We start from the raw sequence: 19543 nt of genomic DNA, 5'->3' as shown, positions 1-19543 counted from the left end.
GTTAATTGACAAAATAAATTAGGATAGTGTGTCCTGATTTAAAAGTCTACCTCCAGTTAATTGAATATTCTAAACCTGTCAGTATTTTTCACTTGAATAATTTTTATCCCAGTTTCTCTTCCTCTCACTGAATAGTTAGTTCTACGACGAACATCAAAACTATTACCTTCAATGCCTCTACAGAAAGAGAAGATTCTATTGCCAGAATCTTCACCTCAGTAGTGTTACGTTTGAGGAATGCAACCTCATACTCTGCTTTCAGTAATGTGTCAACTCCTGAACTTCAGGGTTTTTTCATGTAGGGTATAATCTACTATTATGAAAGACAAAGAAGAAGGCATATGAGTTTTAAATCTGAGTAAAATACCAAAATGAACAATGTTAAGAGCCCACCTGGAGTAAGTATGAGCCAGAAGTATCTGCACTGGAACTCTCATTTTGTATCGTATTCTGTTGAGTAATAGCATCCTCTTTCTTTCGTTCCTTCTGCCCTGCTTCATCATCTTCATACTCATCAAGGCTCTAAAATGAAAAATATTTAGTTATCAGTTATAGTCTTTGTATGTTGCTTCACATGCTTTCCACATTTCACAAAATTAATGCATCAGTGAATATTTTCAAATATTAATTTCATATTTCAGTGAAGTTTAATGTTTAAATGCTTTTCTTTCCAACTAACAGCTTTTTCTTCATCACAAAAGTAAGAAATAATCAAAACAAGATCCAATTTGATAAAGGTTTAGACAATGCTGTGCAAGTTCAGTGCTAATCCTGCTGTGAGCAGGAGCTCAGACTATACCTGAAGTTCCTTCCATTTGAATGATTCTACAACCCTGTTTGCCATATGGAATCATATTACCTCTACCCATTAGAGATTTTGAGGAAATCCAGAAAAGAAAAAAAAAAAAAAAAAAAGAGTTAATTGTACTCTTCACTCAACAGCTGATCTTTTTGACATAGTGGCATCTATTGAGGCTGAAGTATCAGTCTCAATCACCCATCTTAATTTTGCTCTCCTTGGTTTTCATTTTGTCTTTAAAAATTGACCACTGAAAATCAGTAATTTTTAACTTAATTGGACAGTCATTAATCACTAACAGTTAACATATATAATGTTTTGACTCTTCAACACTAATGTTTCATACTAGATTTGCTGAAATACTTGCTTTGAAAGGATTAAGTTTCTAAAACACTGACTGCTGTCAGGCAGAGACAGGAAAAGTAAGTAGGCAAGTAAACAAAAAAATAAATAATCAGTATTACTGCCTCTGTTCTAGCTCAAAGCTATGTTAGTGCCAGGGTAGAAATGTGAATACTCAACCAGCTTTGGGCTAAGTCAGCTATGTCTAGATCAGTCTATTAATTTAATGTCCACAAATTTACAGAAGAAAAAAAAAAACCAAAAACAATCTTATGGTTAGAAGACCAACTTGAAGCAGACAAAGCTCAAAAAAACCCCAAAACCCTGACCATGACATCACAAGCTGTTTACCAGCACCATACATTAGAAAAGAGATGTACGAAACCTTGTTACAGAAACAACAGGGAACTGATCAGTTTAAGACATCAGAAAAAGCTTCTAGATTAATGTACAGTACCTTGAGAAACAGAAAACAGGACTAGCAGAGAACAAAGATGAATGTCAAATTATTTCCGTTGAAATTTGTAATGCACAAAAAACCAGAAGTCACTATTCTGAGACCCAGATATTGACAATCTCTGTCATCATCTTACACAGAGGACACAAAACTAGTCAAAAGCATATAGTGAGAATGCTGGAATACAGTATCTTTAAATATAAAACCAGTGTTATTTGCTAGCTGAAAATAGCACTAGTATATCAAAAACTAACTCCAGCTCCTCCAAAGCAAACATTGTGGTGATACAAAACCTGGTGCTAGAAAACTGACAAACCAGAAAGGGATATGGTTCCACAAGTGAACCTGAATAAAAGCCATTTAAACTCTCCACAGCAGCACTCATGACAGCAACACTAATGCAATTTCACCAGTCTACTTCTAACCAACCTTTCAATGTAACTGATGCAGACATTCTCCTATCACTTAGAAAGGCATACTTAGAAGATTATTACGGCTGAATCATTACACATTCAAAAACACTTTCAATGAGTTTTTATAATAAAATAATTACAAATATTTAATTCTTTTGCGTCCATTTATAACAAGGCGTTTAAAAAACACTGTCATGGCACATTCTAGGAAATTATCTTTAAATCAACATCCTCTACCTTTTATAAACTGTGAAACTTAAACAATTTGATAACATAAACTTAGGTCCTAATTTATCCCATTTTCGTATTAATCCATTATGAAGTGACACAATTAAGAAATAATCAGGCCCTACGGCAACGAGAAATGGAGTGATCTTCACCTCTTACAAAGCCAGCCTTGTTCAGAAAGAACTACGAGGCACACAGAAGATATCATATAAATTATAACTAATGTCATGCTGATGAAGAATGCTTGAAGAATGATACTGTGTTCAAGAAACAAGAACACTTTCAGATTGTTCTTCCAGTCTCCAAGTTGCCGTAATAGTGAATGGAAATCCCAGATAAACGCAAAGGAAAGAGAATGTTTCAAATTAGCTTGGAAAACAGCCTCTAGAATGCGTAGGAGAAATCCGACTCAAGACAGAAGAGACTAGTAATCTTCACACACCTCAAAATAACTTTGCATTTTCAAGGAACAACATTCTTTAAAGAGAAAAATGAAGCTCAAATACCAATGTTGTCGGGGAAAAAGTCTTAGTAGTGACTAAGTAGACAAGTGTACCTTTCTCCACAAATTCTCTCCTTCAGATACATGCTTCTCATAAGCTTTCCAGAGACCATGAGCATTCCACAGAAATATTTTTCTCTGAATACAATTACATCTGTAATGAAGAATGTTCTTCTCTCTTTTAATATAAGATCACCTGTTACTAACTATTCTTTTAGCAATTTTGGACAGGAACAAAATCTGGTATGAAAGTTCTAGCCACATAGTTTTAAACTAAACATTTCAGTTAGGATTTGCCAGCAATGTCCATTCCCACCCCTTCCTTCCTTCTCAGGAAGGTCCAAGATCACCAAAGTCTGCATATCAGTACCATCGAAAGGTGTTCAATCACCCCAAACAATCCATACTTCCAAAGTTAAAGGCCTTCTTCCTACGCATGGGACAGTTGATTAAACAGCTTATGTAAATCTAATTCAGAACATATAACCTCCGTTTTAAAGGCTACTGGGGCTTGCTCCCCACTCCAGTTCCCTTCACTGGAGTAGGTGCCATGCCAGCTGACACCAGCACAAATTTGAGTGGTTAGAACCAGAGGAGCACCAGGCTTTTATTACTTGTAAGATATGAGGTGGTAGAGTCACAAGCACAGGAGAGTCACCATCTGTGGCTGACATGGCATATTTGGCCTGGGCTGCCAAGGCCTTCCTGCCCTAAAGCAGATGCCTAGTCATTGGCAGAGCCTGTGGTTTCCCAAACACAAAGGTTACATTCTCCTTCCAAACACGTAGACACACCAATTTACACAATGTTTACAAAATGCAGGCTGAGCACAAGTCAACATGGTAACAACTACATAATTTAAACCTTTTACTGCTTTCTAGTAAGTTATTAAGTTTTGCTTCAATAACCATTAGCCTTAATAAGGAACTCCACTTTTTTTGACTCATGACGAAGTAAGCTTTCTTATTGAAAACATCCTGCTTTATGCACTTCATCTTCACTTATTGATTGCTAGTATTATCGCCATTTATGTTCTAACTTTTAGAATAATAAAAATCAATAAAACCACATTTCAGTTGATACATTATTATTGAAAAAATTAAAAATGTTTAAAGTCTTGTTACACACTTTAAAAACTGGGTTCTTTCAAACTGCCCGGCAGCTGAAACTGCCTTACCCACAAGACATTTCAATCAGCTGGATTACTCTGTTGCTCATGTTGCAGGCTCTCTCAAATACTGCATTTTGCTGTGAAACTAGTTTCACATCATTGAAAAAGACATAAAAGCAGCAATTACTTTCTCTGTCAGCACAGCAGAGAAATGGACTTGTAACCACCAAGGTGTAATTGTGACCCATTATATAATTCTCTCTGTCCGTTCCCTTTCCTCTGCTTTTTTATTTTGCCACTAGGCACATACCATTTCAGATTCTTATTTTCCATTAAAATCATTTGAGTCTTGTACAGCAGATATTCAATGTGACATTCCCACATCTGATCTTAATATAAGGAATCCACAGAAATTCTTTAGGTTTTCTAGCATTTCAGTAAATATTTGAAGCTGCAGTATAAACATTTTTTCTTTAAACCTCTAGTATGGAAAATACAAGCAGAATAAGATGCTTTCAAAAGAATCAGACTGAGGAAAGAAACAGCCACAAAGATATCCCCACATTCCAGCACACCACAACCTGCAGTTTAAGGAGACATTGTACAAAGAACATTTCTAATGATTCACTGGTTTGCTTCCTATAAATATTTGTGCATTGCTAAGAACAAGCAAAGTTGGGGAGGGACTGTTTCTTCCCTGGAAAGAAGCAATATTCCTACATGCAGATCAATTTACGAGCACGCACAAGCTGCTCTCGCCACAAGAAATCGTGCTGAGTCAAAATGTCCCTATTCCCATCCCCCTTCCTGCACCAACCTGCTCCTGCCTTGGTGTTCTGCTGGCCGAGCACATAACTGAGGGCTTCCCAGTTCATTTCAATGAAAGGTCAGTCAGGTTAGTTTCAGCAGTTTTAATTAGCTCAATTGACTTTGCCTGGACCAGATACAAGCCCATTCAAACGATTTATTTCACAGAACTCCAGGAATGGTTGTGCTACATCAGCTTTTCGAAAATGATGAGCACTTGAGATAATACCATATTTAACCAGTACAGCAAGATGTGCAAGCAGATACGTACTCTCGGTAAAACCCCATGTTCCGCTTTATATTGGGCAATAAACAGAAACTCTACATCACCATCAGTTATCTTGATGGGTTTTCTTAGCTTAACCAAGGTAGTAATCTAGAAGAGGAAACAAATTGAGATGTCTTCCCATTTCCCAGAAACAACTACAAACAATTAAAAAACGCAATTTTAAAAAATCAATTTTACCACAAGGATACTTCCCATGCTGAGAAAAAGTTCAAAATGCACTATCACAACTTCATCTCAAGATGTTGTAAAGCTGCAAAGGTTTCTATTAAATGTAAATATTTTCTAAAAGCTTCCACAGTAGAAATATAAGACAAAATATAAGAATTGCTTTTAACTCTGAAAAAAACTTATCCAGCCAATTAACTACTGCAACATACATTTTAGGATTCAACATTATCTTTCCTTTGGCTGACTGTTCAGAAAACCTGGAAAATTAACTGCAAATAAAAGACAGCTATTTTACACATCATTTCCCTAAATCACTCTTCTTACTGCAACACTGAGAACCAAATGCTTCCTCGCTTTACCATGCACAACTTTGATATCAGCTAAATACCATCTTCCCTACCTCTTTGCATAGTATCAAATTCTTGTCATCACCTCCCATCAAAACCAAGCAAAAATCCCAAACCTCTATGATTTAAGATTATATAACTTTTCCCCTCTGAAACACTAATTTTAATCCTATCTGTAACACACTTTTATTACAATGTCCAGGCAGCACCCAAAAATTTAAGTAAACAGGTTTAGAGCAATAAAATCTTTTCCTAGTATGACAGTATAATTGGAAAAATTGCATCTTTTTCATTTTGCAACCTTTCATCACATTTCACTTGCTCAAGTACTTTTCTTCATAAGTTGAAAACCATTCCAATAGAGGTGAAAAGAGCTAATGTTATTCCTAGGATCTAAAACCTACAAACAGTTTTATGGATTACCCAGTAAAAGATTTTATTTTTATAAGAATTCAATTGTCACATTAAGAGAGTCCAGATAAGGATACTGAAATCCAACACCTCATCCGCATGGCTTTTGTGCACTTCCAGAAGTCTACGTCTCTACCTGGTGTAGTCCAATATCAACAATTAGTATAATCACAAGCATGGATTTTTAACATAGAAGAGGAGTAAAGCCAGGAATCTTTGGAATCTGAGATCAAAAGAGACCAGACAACAACAACGGGTCAGTGCCCAGCAGGTGGGCCAAAGCACAGCTGAACGCAGCCATAGGATTTGTTCATCCTTGACCACGCTGCCCACAAAGCAATCCAAAAACACAAGCATCACTTAGAGATCACTGAAATGCACATCTTGCTCTACAAAATTCACAGCATTCCTGATTATAAGTCACGTTTCCTTTTTTTTTAACTCTACCCTTTTCTCACCCATAATAAGAATTTATAAGTGCCTACTTTGTATACTCAATTATATTCCAGAGCAAATACAATTTAAAGTCTCAAAATCCTCTTAGAAATGTTTCTGGAAAAGAACCCAACATATTTGTCTGTATTAAGAGCAAAATAACAAAGTATTTTGAATACTTTTAAAGCTTTATGCAAAACATCAACTGCATCAACACTAGAATGTCAATTATCCCTCATTACAATAACAAAAAGCAGCAATGTTTGCAGTTTATTACTCATCAAAATACACTGTTTGGTCACAAGTGTTTTCAAACATACCACAAGAATGAGTTCAAAAGTCCAATGTTTAACTTAAACTAATCACTGAAAAATCCTTTATCACAAGGCTTGTCGAGAATGATTGGTGGATATGCTTAATTTAACTACTTAGTACACGACATTAAAGTCACAGAGTAAAATTCCAGGGATACAAGAAAATGTGTCTTGCAAAAGACAAGCTAGCTATCTGGCATTATTAAAATCTTCCTAGAAAAGAGAGAGACACAACAAAAATTATGGATTGGCAAACTATCAGAATTAAGCACCAAACTACTTAATCCTGAACTCACGGTTAGCATTTTAGAGCCCTTCTGATGGATCAACACCTAGGAACAGAAGTATCAAGCAGCAACAATGACTGAGGCTCCTTATGCAATGACATCAAACTGCTTTCACCTGTTCCATAGGGAAATTATTATATGAATAGAAGAGTGATTCATCCAGAAGAAGTCACAATCCCATGCTCTTAAAAAGAAAATGTAAATCACCATCAAATAAAGGGTCTAAGAAAAAACCAGCCAAATCCTCCTAATGCTGTTCATATGATCTACAGGCAATTCCAGGACACCCGACTTCCAAAATTATAGGGTCCTTATATAGCATATCTCTGTGTGCTGAAAGAGTGAAATTAAAAATCCCACTCCTCATTCAAATTTTGCACACTGCTCCTTCCTTCTGTTTTGCTAGTAACAACATGTCTTTTCCCTCCTCTACTGATGGCTGACTTCTGGTATAGAGTTAATTAAAACTACATTCCGTACACAGAGATCACTAACAGTGTTGAACATATGAATCTAAAAGTTACAGAAATGTTTCCCAAAATCACACACACACAGAAGTGGAGTCAGTCACCAAACCAGTCTCATTAACCCTCTAATTAAGATTCTTAAATGCTGCATCCTATCTGAAACAAAGATGGCAAACCAGTGGCTGAGCAGAAGAAATTTGGTAAAAGTTCATCTGGTTCAGCCAGGGGGGAAAAAAAAAAAAAAAAATTGGTTAAAAATATTTGCACTGTTCACAGAAGAAATATTTATCAGTTTGCGTCATGCCACAGATATCAGGAAACAACAATCATAGACTGCAAGAGCAGACAAGAATTCATCCTGGATGTATAGAAAACAAGTGATAGTTTACACACTTGATGCCTGTCTACACTGTTTTTTCTATTAAACTTGCTCCTGTATTAGGTAAGATTTTAGGAGATGTTGGTATTAGAGGGCATGTAAACAACGGCTGAACAAAAGCCACTTAAACAACAGATAATGGAGTAAAGATGTCTGTAACCACCATCATTCTGACTTTCACTGCCATGTGTTTCTGACAAAACTTAGCAAACAAACACTGCTCCAAAAGAGAGAAAGATGTATTGTCAGGTAGAAAAAGACCATACAGACTGAGCACCCTTCTCTTTAAAGACATAGAAACAGGTAGAGAAAAAAATCTTGGAGAAGACTACCACACTATTTTCAAAACAGAATTATTCATTTTAATGTGAGCCTATAACACAAAAGAATGTTCTCTTCCCTAGTACATCTGTGGTGCTTATGAGAAGAAATAAAGATGAGATCAGTACTTGAAGAATGTTCCAAAAGGAGAGCAGCAAACAGGTTAATCAGTGGAACTGTATTTCTGACTACCCTATCCCCTAAAGCATGCAGTTTGTAGCTATTTCTACTGTCTGAATATCAAGTTGCATTTAATTATTATTTTTTAATGCAGTGCCTTCATAGGATTCTGCTCTCTTGCCTAATGGGCTAGTTGTCATTTTTCTTATTCTACTCACTGAATCTCATCAAATGTTTACATACAGTGGGTGTGGGATTGGTCAAAATAAACAAAGGCAAAAAGGCTGATGAAAACCAACTGAGCACGGGCAAGCCAGGACAACAGACTCAGAACCAATCCCAAAGGGAAAAAGAAAACTTTGGCACAATGCTTTTCTGAGAATTGTACTACACTTCTCATTTAGGAGTGAGATCTTCTCAATCTACAGAAAAACTGATAAAAATATCAATCAGATTTTCTGCTTTCCCAGATGCTTCTTTTGACTCCTAATACAAGAAAGTGTACTAACCAGACAGAGATGAACTCTACATTCAGCCGTGGAGCAGAAAGGGAGAAGTAGTACTGAAAAAGCACTTCAAAGAGGATAAGCACTTATCAGGATGAAAGAAATGTTTAAATTTGATTTTTAAGGCAATAAACAAGCACTTTTGATGGACCCAGCACTGTTGTCAGGAATAGACAGCACCGACAGAAACTCTGCAGGCAGACAAAACACATCTGTGGTACTGAAGCCTCCCTAGGACAGATATAACCAGGTAAGATCAAAAAAGTTTGAAGTTGTTGCTGTAGTCAATACTGTAACTATTTCTTGGAAAAACACCTTATACCTAGTGACAACTAAACCTAGTGACAACTCTGTGAAGCTGTTTCCAAACCCAGACTTCCAAAATCACTCTTTAGCTCTGTATTTGGAGGGAAGTCCTCTTCCTCAGGGGCCTTGCCAACACTTTTTTAATAAATATATCCATGTCCAAGGATCTTGAACGAAATCCAGTCCAGGTTCTCACAGTGCAATCTTGCATGCTAACAGCATAAGAGTCTCCTGCTACCTCCACTTGTACCCTTGCTTCTTATGGAAACTGCTCAGAAATCACAGCTCTTTTGTACCAGTATCTTTTTGAAGGCACTGGTGCTGCGGGGTGTGTGCATGTTGTGTTCCAGACAGTAATTAATATTTAGTAATAGATTCTTTAAGATATGAAAGTTGCACAAGTGTGAGGGGGTTAATTCAAGTTTGCTACAAGTGAAATATGCAGATTAGTTGCCACAGTAATTCAAGGACTAGACAAAACAGGCAGTTACCCTTCCACCTAAGCAGTCAGCACTGTATACAGCCCTGAGCCAGCTCAGCAGGTGTTTGACTCTTCCCATTCAGAAGCTCTGTGAGGAACTAAGGGAACTATGGTATTGACTTGGGAGCAAGGAGGAGAAAGCGTGGGAGACAGAAAGAGCTGTGGGAAAGGCTCACAGAAAGAACATGTAGCTGATGCCTGGTGAGAGGGAGCTACTGAAGTAAACATATTACAGCAGCAAAAGTAAGCAAGCAAACAAAGGACACATCTGTTTCAATTGGTCTGAGAAGCAAAACTACACAAGGTACTTATTTTTTGTGGTCTTTCTGTCACTGTCAGAGTGGGCTGCCTAATTTCCCCTGCAACATACATCCAAAAATTTTGTATTTTGATTACCAGGCCTAAGACAGAGCTGGGCATACTCCACTTCTAGTAGGTAAGAAAAACTAGGACTTCAGGGTGGGAACATGCAAATAGACAAGACTTTGCCACTAAGAGTATTTCATGTGCACACTAAGTTCACAAAACAGTACCAAGAAGTTCAAGTACCTTAGTACAAAAGTAGCATTTGAATATGATGACCTCAGAACAGAGAACAACATGCATAGACACAAAACCAAATCCATCCAGGTGTGAGGAAATCATAGTATAGGATCATAATGGGAGGAATGAGTCACGTCACACAGTTGGTTCAAAACAACTGCACTCACTGGAACCATACAGTACTGTAACTCATTGCGTAAGAGAGCAATGCTATTTCTACAGGAAATCAAACCAGAACTAAGCATGAATAAATAAAGCAGGGAAAATGATGGATAAATAAAAGCTCATATTCACAAGTACCGAGTTTATACAAAAAAGGCAATTTTCCATTACTGTTATTTTAATTGTTCAGTGACTGGTAAAGTTTTGGGTTTTTTTAGCTACAGAGTTACTTGCGTAGTGTAAGCCTTGGTCAGGTCTTCAGCAATCAATTATCTGTATGCCACTCCATCTACCTTTTTAGACCAGACAGCTCAAGCAAATCATGAAGATTTCAGCTTATAAAGCATTTATTATCTTGATTTGTAACATCAGCTGTAACATGCATTTCTCAACTTCAAAATAGGAATATTGGGTAAAGTCCTCTCTTCTGAAATACTCAGAAATCTGCCCACTACTGGTGACTGGGAAACTTTGCTACAAGGTGACATGGATTTGCTCTGTGCTCGAGACCCAAGGCACTGGCAAGGGTCTCTCTTGCTGAGGCACAGAATAGAAGGGCTACACCCCTTCTCCCCCTTCTATTGAGTGTAATGAAAGCAGGAGGTTAAGGTTAAGACTGATGCAAAATTAACATGCATCGTGTTCACCATGGCAACTGTTCACATGCATTGTTTTCTGTAGACCAAACTGTGGTAAACACAAGGTAATTCAAGCTTTACCATTCCTCAGTGAAAGAAAGGTAAACAATTACATGCATCCTGTAGGTACCACAGGGTAGAAGCATTCACTCTGTTACCATGGAGCAGCCCTGAGCCATTGCTGTGCCCAGCCTGACAGCCTGTCACTCTGACCAAAGAGGACAAGGAGAGGAATTCATATGAGATGACAACACTGGAAATGGGATTCCATTCAATTTGTCTCGTATAAGTACCTATCACAGCCAAATGATAGTTAAAACCAGACTTTTTTCTCTTGATTTAAAGAATCTTAATGATTAAAAAAACCTTTCAAATATAAATTGATTCATCCAGTGGGGATCTTCATGTTGTTAGCAGGAGGACACACACACGCAAAAACAACAAAATAAATCCCACAGCCATTGCTACACTTATAGCCCAATCCAAACCAGAGGAAAGCAAGTAAAGAAGTATCCGAGGAGGAGTCAGGAATGAGGATTCTGCTGTTCACGTTATTAAAACATGCTTTTAATGTCTCAGACTACAAGCTAAAGCCTGTAATAACGTCGCTTGGAAAACAGAAGGCTGAGTGAGCATCTGAGGGTGAAAAGGAATGTTTTTACAGGCGCAGTTAGTAAATACCACTGGCCCCTGCAGACATTCTTCCTTAAATGGAAATTAACATTGCTTTAGGTTAGAAAAGAATCTCCTGATACAATAGATGTGATAGGGTAGCTATTAACCTTTTAGCACCTGCACTAAATGAAACAAAAATTAACAGAAGGCTCTATATATATAGCTTTCTGTTCAGTAAATATTTAAAACTCTTCCCCTTCCCTGCCACATGATTCTTGGCTGTAGATCTGGAAGAGCAAGGAATCCTAAAGTCTCATAAACAATATTAAAATAATGTGGAAACACAAATTTTCTTTGCATATCTATAACTGTGTGAGGGCACTAGACAATTTAAAGAAAGGAAACTACTCTAGATACAATCAGAACTGAACCTTCACCCTAAAGCTAAGCCAAACTTTACTTCAACACTGAAATAACTCTGCATTGCTTTGATTTTATTTCTACTTCCTATTTTTTATTTTCATGTCCTCCTGCAATTGCTTTTTCCAGCCAAGAAAACAAGACTTCTCCCTCCCCCAAGATTCCTAAGAAATTTAACAACATAATGGGCTGAGGTTCCACAGCAGCTTAAATCAGCAAGTGTTCATTTAGCCATACTCCAACTCTCCCTCTTTCCTGCTCCTGCCCAAGGGCATCTACCAGTCCTCTGCATGCCCTCCGCTGACACTGGCAAATCATGTCAGGGTAATCTCCTAGCAGAAATGTACCTTTATAGAAAGTGAACAGTATTTTGTACACCTTGGTCTAGCTAACTACAGGATCAAATGGGTGCCAGGACCAGCACAGGCAAGTCTGGTAAAAGCGAGAATCTAAAGCAGTAGGGACACAGAAAAGGATAAAGTCTCACAAAACTAAAACCTCAGCAATTCAAACCAATAGAGAAATAGGAGTTCAAAAGAAATTAATCTAAAAGTACATACTAGCATTTAACATTATTAACTATTTTGGGATATAAATAGTGTCCCTGATAATACTAAACACCATCTATTTTTGGAGGGAAACAAACTACTGATTCAGACTTCAGAGCTCTAACACAAGGCCAAGGTGACTGCTTGAATCTGCATGGTGTATGTGCTACTGAACAGTTTTCCCCTTGTAACCTGCCCAGCTGCTATTACTCTAAGTTGAAATAGGAGGACTAGTACAGTGCTGCAGAGCTCATCCATCCAACCACTGGAAGTTTCACCAACACGCCACGTCACAGCATAGCCCTGTGATCACTCTGTAGGTAAAAAGCCCATCAAGAGTCAAAGACTGGATGAACATGCTCCTTCTGGTGGCTTTGCTCCACATGCAGCAGGGCCATTGCAACTGAAAGAAAACTGCAACACAAATACAAATGACAGAATGGAGAGACAAGAACAAGCTGGACTTAACCTGCCTTGTCCACCATAAACAGCACGAAGTCAGACCGGTCAAACAGCCCAGCCTCATCTTCTGTTCATCCTGAGGCCTGCACTGCCCATCCTTCTGTCTTGGCACAATATTTGTATGTACACTGATCCCACCCTAAATTAAATTTAATAAATCCCAAAAAAGTTAATCTTCAGACCTGCCACTGGCCCTATTATTACAACAGGTGCACAAACACAAGTGACAGCACAAGGACCTGGCCTAACTCAATGTGAATTTTGTAATGAATTACCCCTTCTCTTGGCACAGATGTACAAAAACACAATAAAATATGTATACCTTGTATATACAGCCTTCCTCGTATTCGTGATTTCTCCTGCTAACACATACAAGTCATTTTAGGAAAAAATACGCATTAAAAAGAAGACCACAAAGGATCATAACATAGGTACTGCACTATGTCCTATGCTACCAGGGTTTTATTATTCTCTTATTTCTGCTTTAAGCAAAATTTTTAACATTTTTTAACAGGGAACTCCTTTTTATAAGTAGAGCTTTGTACACATACACACTTCTAAGCCTTTTTTTTAACTGTACTTATGACATAGATTGTAAAGATAAAAAGAAGGTATTGATAATTTAGCTGTAGTAGTTCATTTCTGGAATATAAACATGGCCTAGGATTTTTCTGGCTATCTTTATTTCTATAAAATGTAGAATCTTATTAAATGGAGTTAGGATAAAGAAAGGCTCTGACTCTCTTCTGTAGCTCCTTTTCAATTTATGGTTTGTGTTTGAAGACTGTTTCTAAACTGTGGAGAGGGAAGCAAGACACAGGTACATCTATGCATTCTCATATCAAACACCCACAAAGGCTTTCACAGTCATTCACTACTAAAACAAAACTCTAAAAAAGGATTTCTCCCAAAATCTCAGTTCACATTTTAAACAACCAACTGGGTAGTGACAACAAAAACACACCTTGCAAATAGGATGCAGACTGATTCACTTATTCATCTCACTCAACCTAAGATTTTGTTGCAAAAACAAGAAATACATTACAGAAAAAACACATAAAAAACATATTAAACAACATTAAAAAAGCCACATCCAAAGAAGGGGCATAGAGCAGTTTGCCTAGAAAAACAGTCTCCATCACTGGAGATTTTAAAGTACACATCAATGGAATATAAATGTCAGGAATAACACAGGTGCAAGAATGCTTTTGGGACAAGACGACAAGCTAGATGGTTCTTCAAGGTTCCCTGCAGCCCTATTTTCTAGGGAGTTTTTAACAGTAAACTCTTTGCAGGAAGAGCTGCAGTGGCAACAGAAACAACAAATAAGGATAACAAACCGCACCAAGAACATACTTATCCCCACCAACCTTCATGCCTACATTCCACAGAAACCATCTGCAGTTGCACAGCAAATTGGGAGAAATGAGCATAAGCAGCAGGGCAATTCTGCTCTCACACATTATGGGATTGCTGCGCTCCGGCTCTTCATCAGAAGACACAGGTACACATCAAGAACTCTCCTAAGCAGAATATAGTTCAAATCTGAAAAGGTAAACAGTCTAAAAAAAAGGAAATAAAAAAAGTTGTTCCACACCTGCTTTGCTTTCAAACACATTGCCATGCATCCCTGCCAAGAAAGGATGTTGGGATGTTTTTGGAGTGCCTCCCCTGAATGAGGACAACTGCTCTTCTATCACTTTGATTATAGGCTCTTTGTTTTAAAGCATAGAGTATCAGTTCCTAAATTACACTTGTCCCTTCTTGACCTTATGCAACTGACCACATCACAGTATTACTTCAATTACTATTAGTCTATCTACACCTTCTGCAGAAACTGTAGTTCACATCTACTTTCCCTGTTAGTCAAAATTACTACCTTTCTTGCAACCTCTGCCTTCTTGCTAACACAATTTATTTACAAGATAACTACAATAGACTTCTGTGATGGTCTCAGTTAAAATACTAGGGGAAGAGGATCTGCTAAATTACACTGCATGTTCATTAGTCAAGAAAATTAAATAAAATACATCTTCCACCGATTTACTTGGAACTGACTCCTATCTAGCTAACATCTGCTGATTTAGATTTACGCACCTGGAATTCCTTTTGTAATTATAATAATCATTTTATACTCAAATTCCGTGAAAACTTCTCCAGTTTTCCAAGGTTTCTTAGAAATCAGTATTACCAGACCAGAGACTACTCTGAACAACTGCTTTGAGAGGAAGTTATCTGGACATGATCATTTTCAAATGTTTATTCTTACTGGAGATGAACCAAACTCCCTAGAAAAACCTCTTTGACGTGAAAACTTACACTTTTTTCTACTGGGCAGAAAACGGAAATATTTCTTCAACATGTACTCCTAACGGCAAGTGCTCATCAATGTAGCACAGTAATGCCAATCTAACCAGAAAGACACAACAACATGACTTACATTATGACTGAATAATTGTTTGAGGAAAAAAATTGCACATTTAAGTCAGATGGGTCCTCCAAATGAAATGTAGCACTTGGCCATGGCAATGGAGCTACCAGACATTGGAACTGAAAAGATTCATTTAAAGTGTCTAAACCTACTGTTTGAAACAACTCTCTTATTTTGCATTGGAATGAGCTAACAGTACACCCACTATTAGTAACTCTGCCTTAAATGAGATAGGCAAGCAAGAGGCACAAAACCCTGTACTAACACCATCATAGCTGATGACTGACCACAACCCCAAGTCTAAAGCAGTTGGTCCCTTGAGGATCTTCCCCGGCAGATAAAGGCAGGTTCTACTGAAAGCAGGACAGGTCCAACCCAATCTGCAAGTGGTCACAGTTCACAGTAAGAGATGCTGCTGTACACTTCCAGAGGAAAGATCTGAAAACTAGTGGTTTTCAGATTATCTGTGTGTGGAGCCAAGTGCTGGAAACACGGAGGATTTATCTGACTCCGCTGGCTTTGATACATAACTTATTTATAAACTCTTAAAAATAGAGACAAGAATTGTAATTTTTTGTTTTTCTTTTTAATCAATCCAATGGTTTGTTTTATTTATTACAGTCCTACAGTGCCTTAATTTGTGGTTTTCTTCACATGCTCACCCTCCAGTGAGCAACACTCCTGGCAAAGCTACCCATGCTGAGCTTTTAATTATTCAACAGCACACACTAAACATTTACCTCTATTTGCCACAAAGCACATGTGCTGCTACAGTCTATTCTTAAAGACAAAAATTTTAATAGAAGTATTTGTAAAGAATGCCTATTTTGAAACACAGCATTCAATTGCTTGGTGAAACCCTTTGGCAAGGATATTGTGCATTCCTAGGAGGATTTAAATTAGTTTGCCGCAGAACAAAACCTGGGTTACGGATAGTAACTTGGATACAGTCACACACACACACACAAAAGAGAACATTCTCACTCCTCCTGATCTTTTTCCTTGAAAAACCACAACCATCAGCATGCAAAGTCCATTTTAATAAGATAATGTGAGGGGGTTTTGGGGAAGCAAGAAGTACTGATTGCAATATAGTTTCTACACCAAGTTAAACCTGCCTGTATTTCTCAAAACTACTATGGAATGTAACTAGGCAAAATCCTACAATATTTGAAGCTGCTACTTTTAAACTTGAGAAGACAATTTTACATTAAAGACTAGAATTGTACATCTCAATTTCAAATTCAACTCCTGATTTTTTTTAATATGATTTGAGACATGCTTGCTTAAAATAATTTCTTAGTTGTTCACTCAAACCTCACTTTTCTGTTCAGCTTATGAGTAGGGCATCAGAGTACAGACAGGCTTTAACATAAAAAAAGAAATTTGAACCAGTCTCATTAAAACAGGTCTTCTCAGCATTCAGTTCCTATCTTCAAGGGAATCTTCATATACATGATAATTAGCTTCCTCAAAGGCTAAGGCTTAAATGTCATTTCTTTGTGTTGTAAATTCTAATTATTCATAGTAAATAAATTAGTGATACTCTTTTATTCCTTAAAGTAATGCAGAAGCTTGAAGTAATCGTACAACTGGCAAAAATTAGGAGTTCCCAAAAAGGGAAGTAAAACTTCATTCTTCACATTCCAGTAGACTTAAAAAGGGCTCCATTAACACTAACGGGGAAAGGGCCAGTGACCTAGAACTTTACTTATGGTCCAAAACTATTAATGAAGTCTGATGAATAAGGAGTAATGGGTATTCAAAATCCCAACTCCTGTGATGTAGCAGGAGAATGAATAAGCTGTGCTCTAATTTACTCTGACATGCAGCACATCATGGCTGCAGAAGCAGTACGTTACAACAGACCATCTTTCAGGAGTCACATTCTTGGGAAACAGCAGATTCCCAGGGATTCTCACATGACCTTTAGTTTAATAGCAAAATATTTAAGAAATTAAACTACATATCTTACATATAAGTCATGAAGAAAGAAAAAGAGTTGGGGGGGAGAATATGCTATTTAGCCTTATTTGAGGAGACAACAATAAAATCAAATGGACTTTATGACTACTCTAATTATTATTATTATTAAACACTCTTGAGCTTTATCGCATCTGTAAATTTTACATTATGGACGTCACAGTTATCCAGCAAGGAGAACCAACAAAAAAGACCCTTCTCTCAGGTATGTTTCAGCTCACTGACAAAAGGACTAAAAAAATCAACAAAAATAATAAAGAATGCTTTACTCTTATTTGAACATGATTAAAGTACAAAATCAGAGTAATTTCTGAAAATAGGAAATGAAGTAAACAGTAGGCAAAGAAACTAGAGAGGGTTTATAAAGCAAAAGCATATGAAGAAGGGCTTGTTCGGCCTGCTGAAGATGAAGTCAAGGAGCAATTTAATAGCAACCTCTAACTATCCGAAGGTTAGTTACAAAGATGATGGAGCCAGGCTGTTCTCAGAAGCAGCACATGATAAAGGAAAGGGTACAAAATGCATCAGCTGGATACTAGGAACAATATTTCAGTAAGAGAGCAGCAGCACAGCACTGGGTCAGGCTACACAGAGAGACAGCTGGAGAGACATCCTTAAAGGTTTTCAAGCCTTAGTAAGACAAAACCAAGATCCAGGACAGCTCAAAGTACTGCTCTGAGACTTCCAAAGGCCTTCTTCAATCAACATTTCTACGCATTTACAGAGCCAGTGGGGCTGCTTGATTTCTCTTTCATGCCCTGTCACCCACTTCCCCCCAAACTGGAAATCTCAGGGTCCACTTGGCTTTTATTTTTCTCACATTTAGGCAACAATTGATATCAATATGGCCTTTCTGAGATGATTCAGGCAAAAATGTCCTGTAATTCAAAGCTCTGTGCAAAGAAGTATTCAGGCACAAGTCCAAAGATGCATCTAAAAATACATGCAGCAGCAAACAATTTGGAAAAAAAAAAAAGTACACACAAACAATCAGATGCATTTGAAAAGTTCACCTAAAATATGCAAAGGAAAAATCTTTTAAAAGCCAAAGCTTATGGTTTTGAAACAGCCAATTGATTCTCTATTATTCATCAGGGGAATGAAGGAAGATGGATTTTTTAAAATGCGCACATTTTTCTGGACAGAAGCACACTTCTTTCTTCCTGTAATATTTGTTAAAGTTACCCATCCCCAAAAAGTGAGCTGCCTGATCCAAATGTACCTTTACTGCTTCACTGTTCCAACTCTCACTCTACTGGCTACATAAATAGATATACAGTAAAGTCACAGCTCATATCACACACTATATGTTAAAAACCGTATATTGAGCAAAGGTGTTCCAAATGCACCAAATCCAATAAAGGTCAGCTTCCAATGGATTTGTGACCTGATAGTTCACTGAAATCAAATCAAAACTGACATCAGAAATCTGTCCCTTGCATGGATTATTTTCTACTCCTTTCTCTCTGTGCATTCACTTACACTGGATTTCCCTCTGCTCCATATTAGCTGGATCACTTCTTTTTTTGGCCTTTCATTATGGACCTTGTAGCTTTATTGAGAGCAGCAACTTTCTCAGATTTAAGGAAAAGAAGAAATGGGACTCATGGATTAAAAGCTGCAGAGGAAAAGCAAAAAACCCTTTTCATCTTCTGTAAGATGAGACAATATGCATGTTTGTCACATAGATACTCTGCAAATCCTGTTCCTGCATGATCTCAGTGAGAAGCTAAGGGATACGCAGGTGTAGCTTTTAACTGCATTATAAAGTACCTTCTCAAGAGGATTCCCCAACCTTCCCACTTCAATAAGAAAGGGCTATTTGACGAAAACAAGTAAACTTCCAGTCAATAACTATAGTAAGCAGGGGGTCGTACTGACAAAGGCCATGCTGGAAATTGGTATTTTAGCAAAATTAGGAACCAAAGACAAAAATTTTCTGACCAATGCATAGCAGCATAAAATAAACTCTACTGAGTTTGACTTGGAAATGAAAGCTGCCTTCAAATTAAGCTCAAGTAAAAAAAGCACACCCTTCGGTGTATTTTAATTTTGTATTTTAATTTTATTCAGTTCTCAAAACAAACTACACAGTCCTCCTACCAGACATTAACATCTGCAAGTGATGTGCCCATTTCTGGTACAGTACTCTACCAGCAGATACAGCACAGAGATTTGCAGTGTCTGAGCTTCACGCCTTTTGCTCTTGCTATTTATTGCCAAGAGACAACAATCAAAGGACATTTTATGA

General features: G+C 37.4%; 1 protein-coding gene across 1 annotated transcript in view; it reads right to left on the bottom strand.

The window, feature by feature from the left end:
- PAWR (pro-apoptotic WT1 regulator) overlaps nucleotides 1–19543 on the bottom strand; it is a 75501-nt gene that overhangs the window by 35600 nt on the left and 20358 nt on the right. The window contains exon 2 of the mRNA XM_042017682.1: nucleotides 394–522. Coding sequence (XP_041873616.1) covers nucleotides 394–522 — 129 coding nt within the window. The remainder of the gene's footprint in view (nucleotides 1–393; nucleotides 523–19543) is intronic.

The sequence above is a fragment of the Corvus kubaryi genome, unplaced genomic scaffold (genome assembly GCF_017639235.1).
Source record: "Corvus kubaryi isolate FWS band 111438036 unplaced genomic scaffold, C.kubaryi_AGA036_p1.0 137, whole genome shotgun sequence".
Lineage (NCBI taxonomy): Eukaryota > Metazoa > Chordata > Aves > Passeriformes > Corvidae > Corvus > Corvus kubaryi.
The sequence above is the reverse complement of the archived record's forward strand: the minus strand, read 5'-3'. Positions and strand labels throughout refer to the sequence as shown.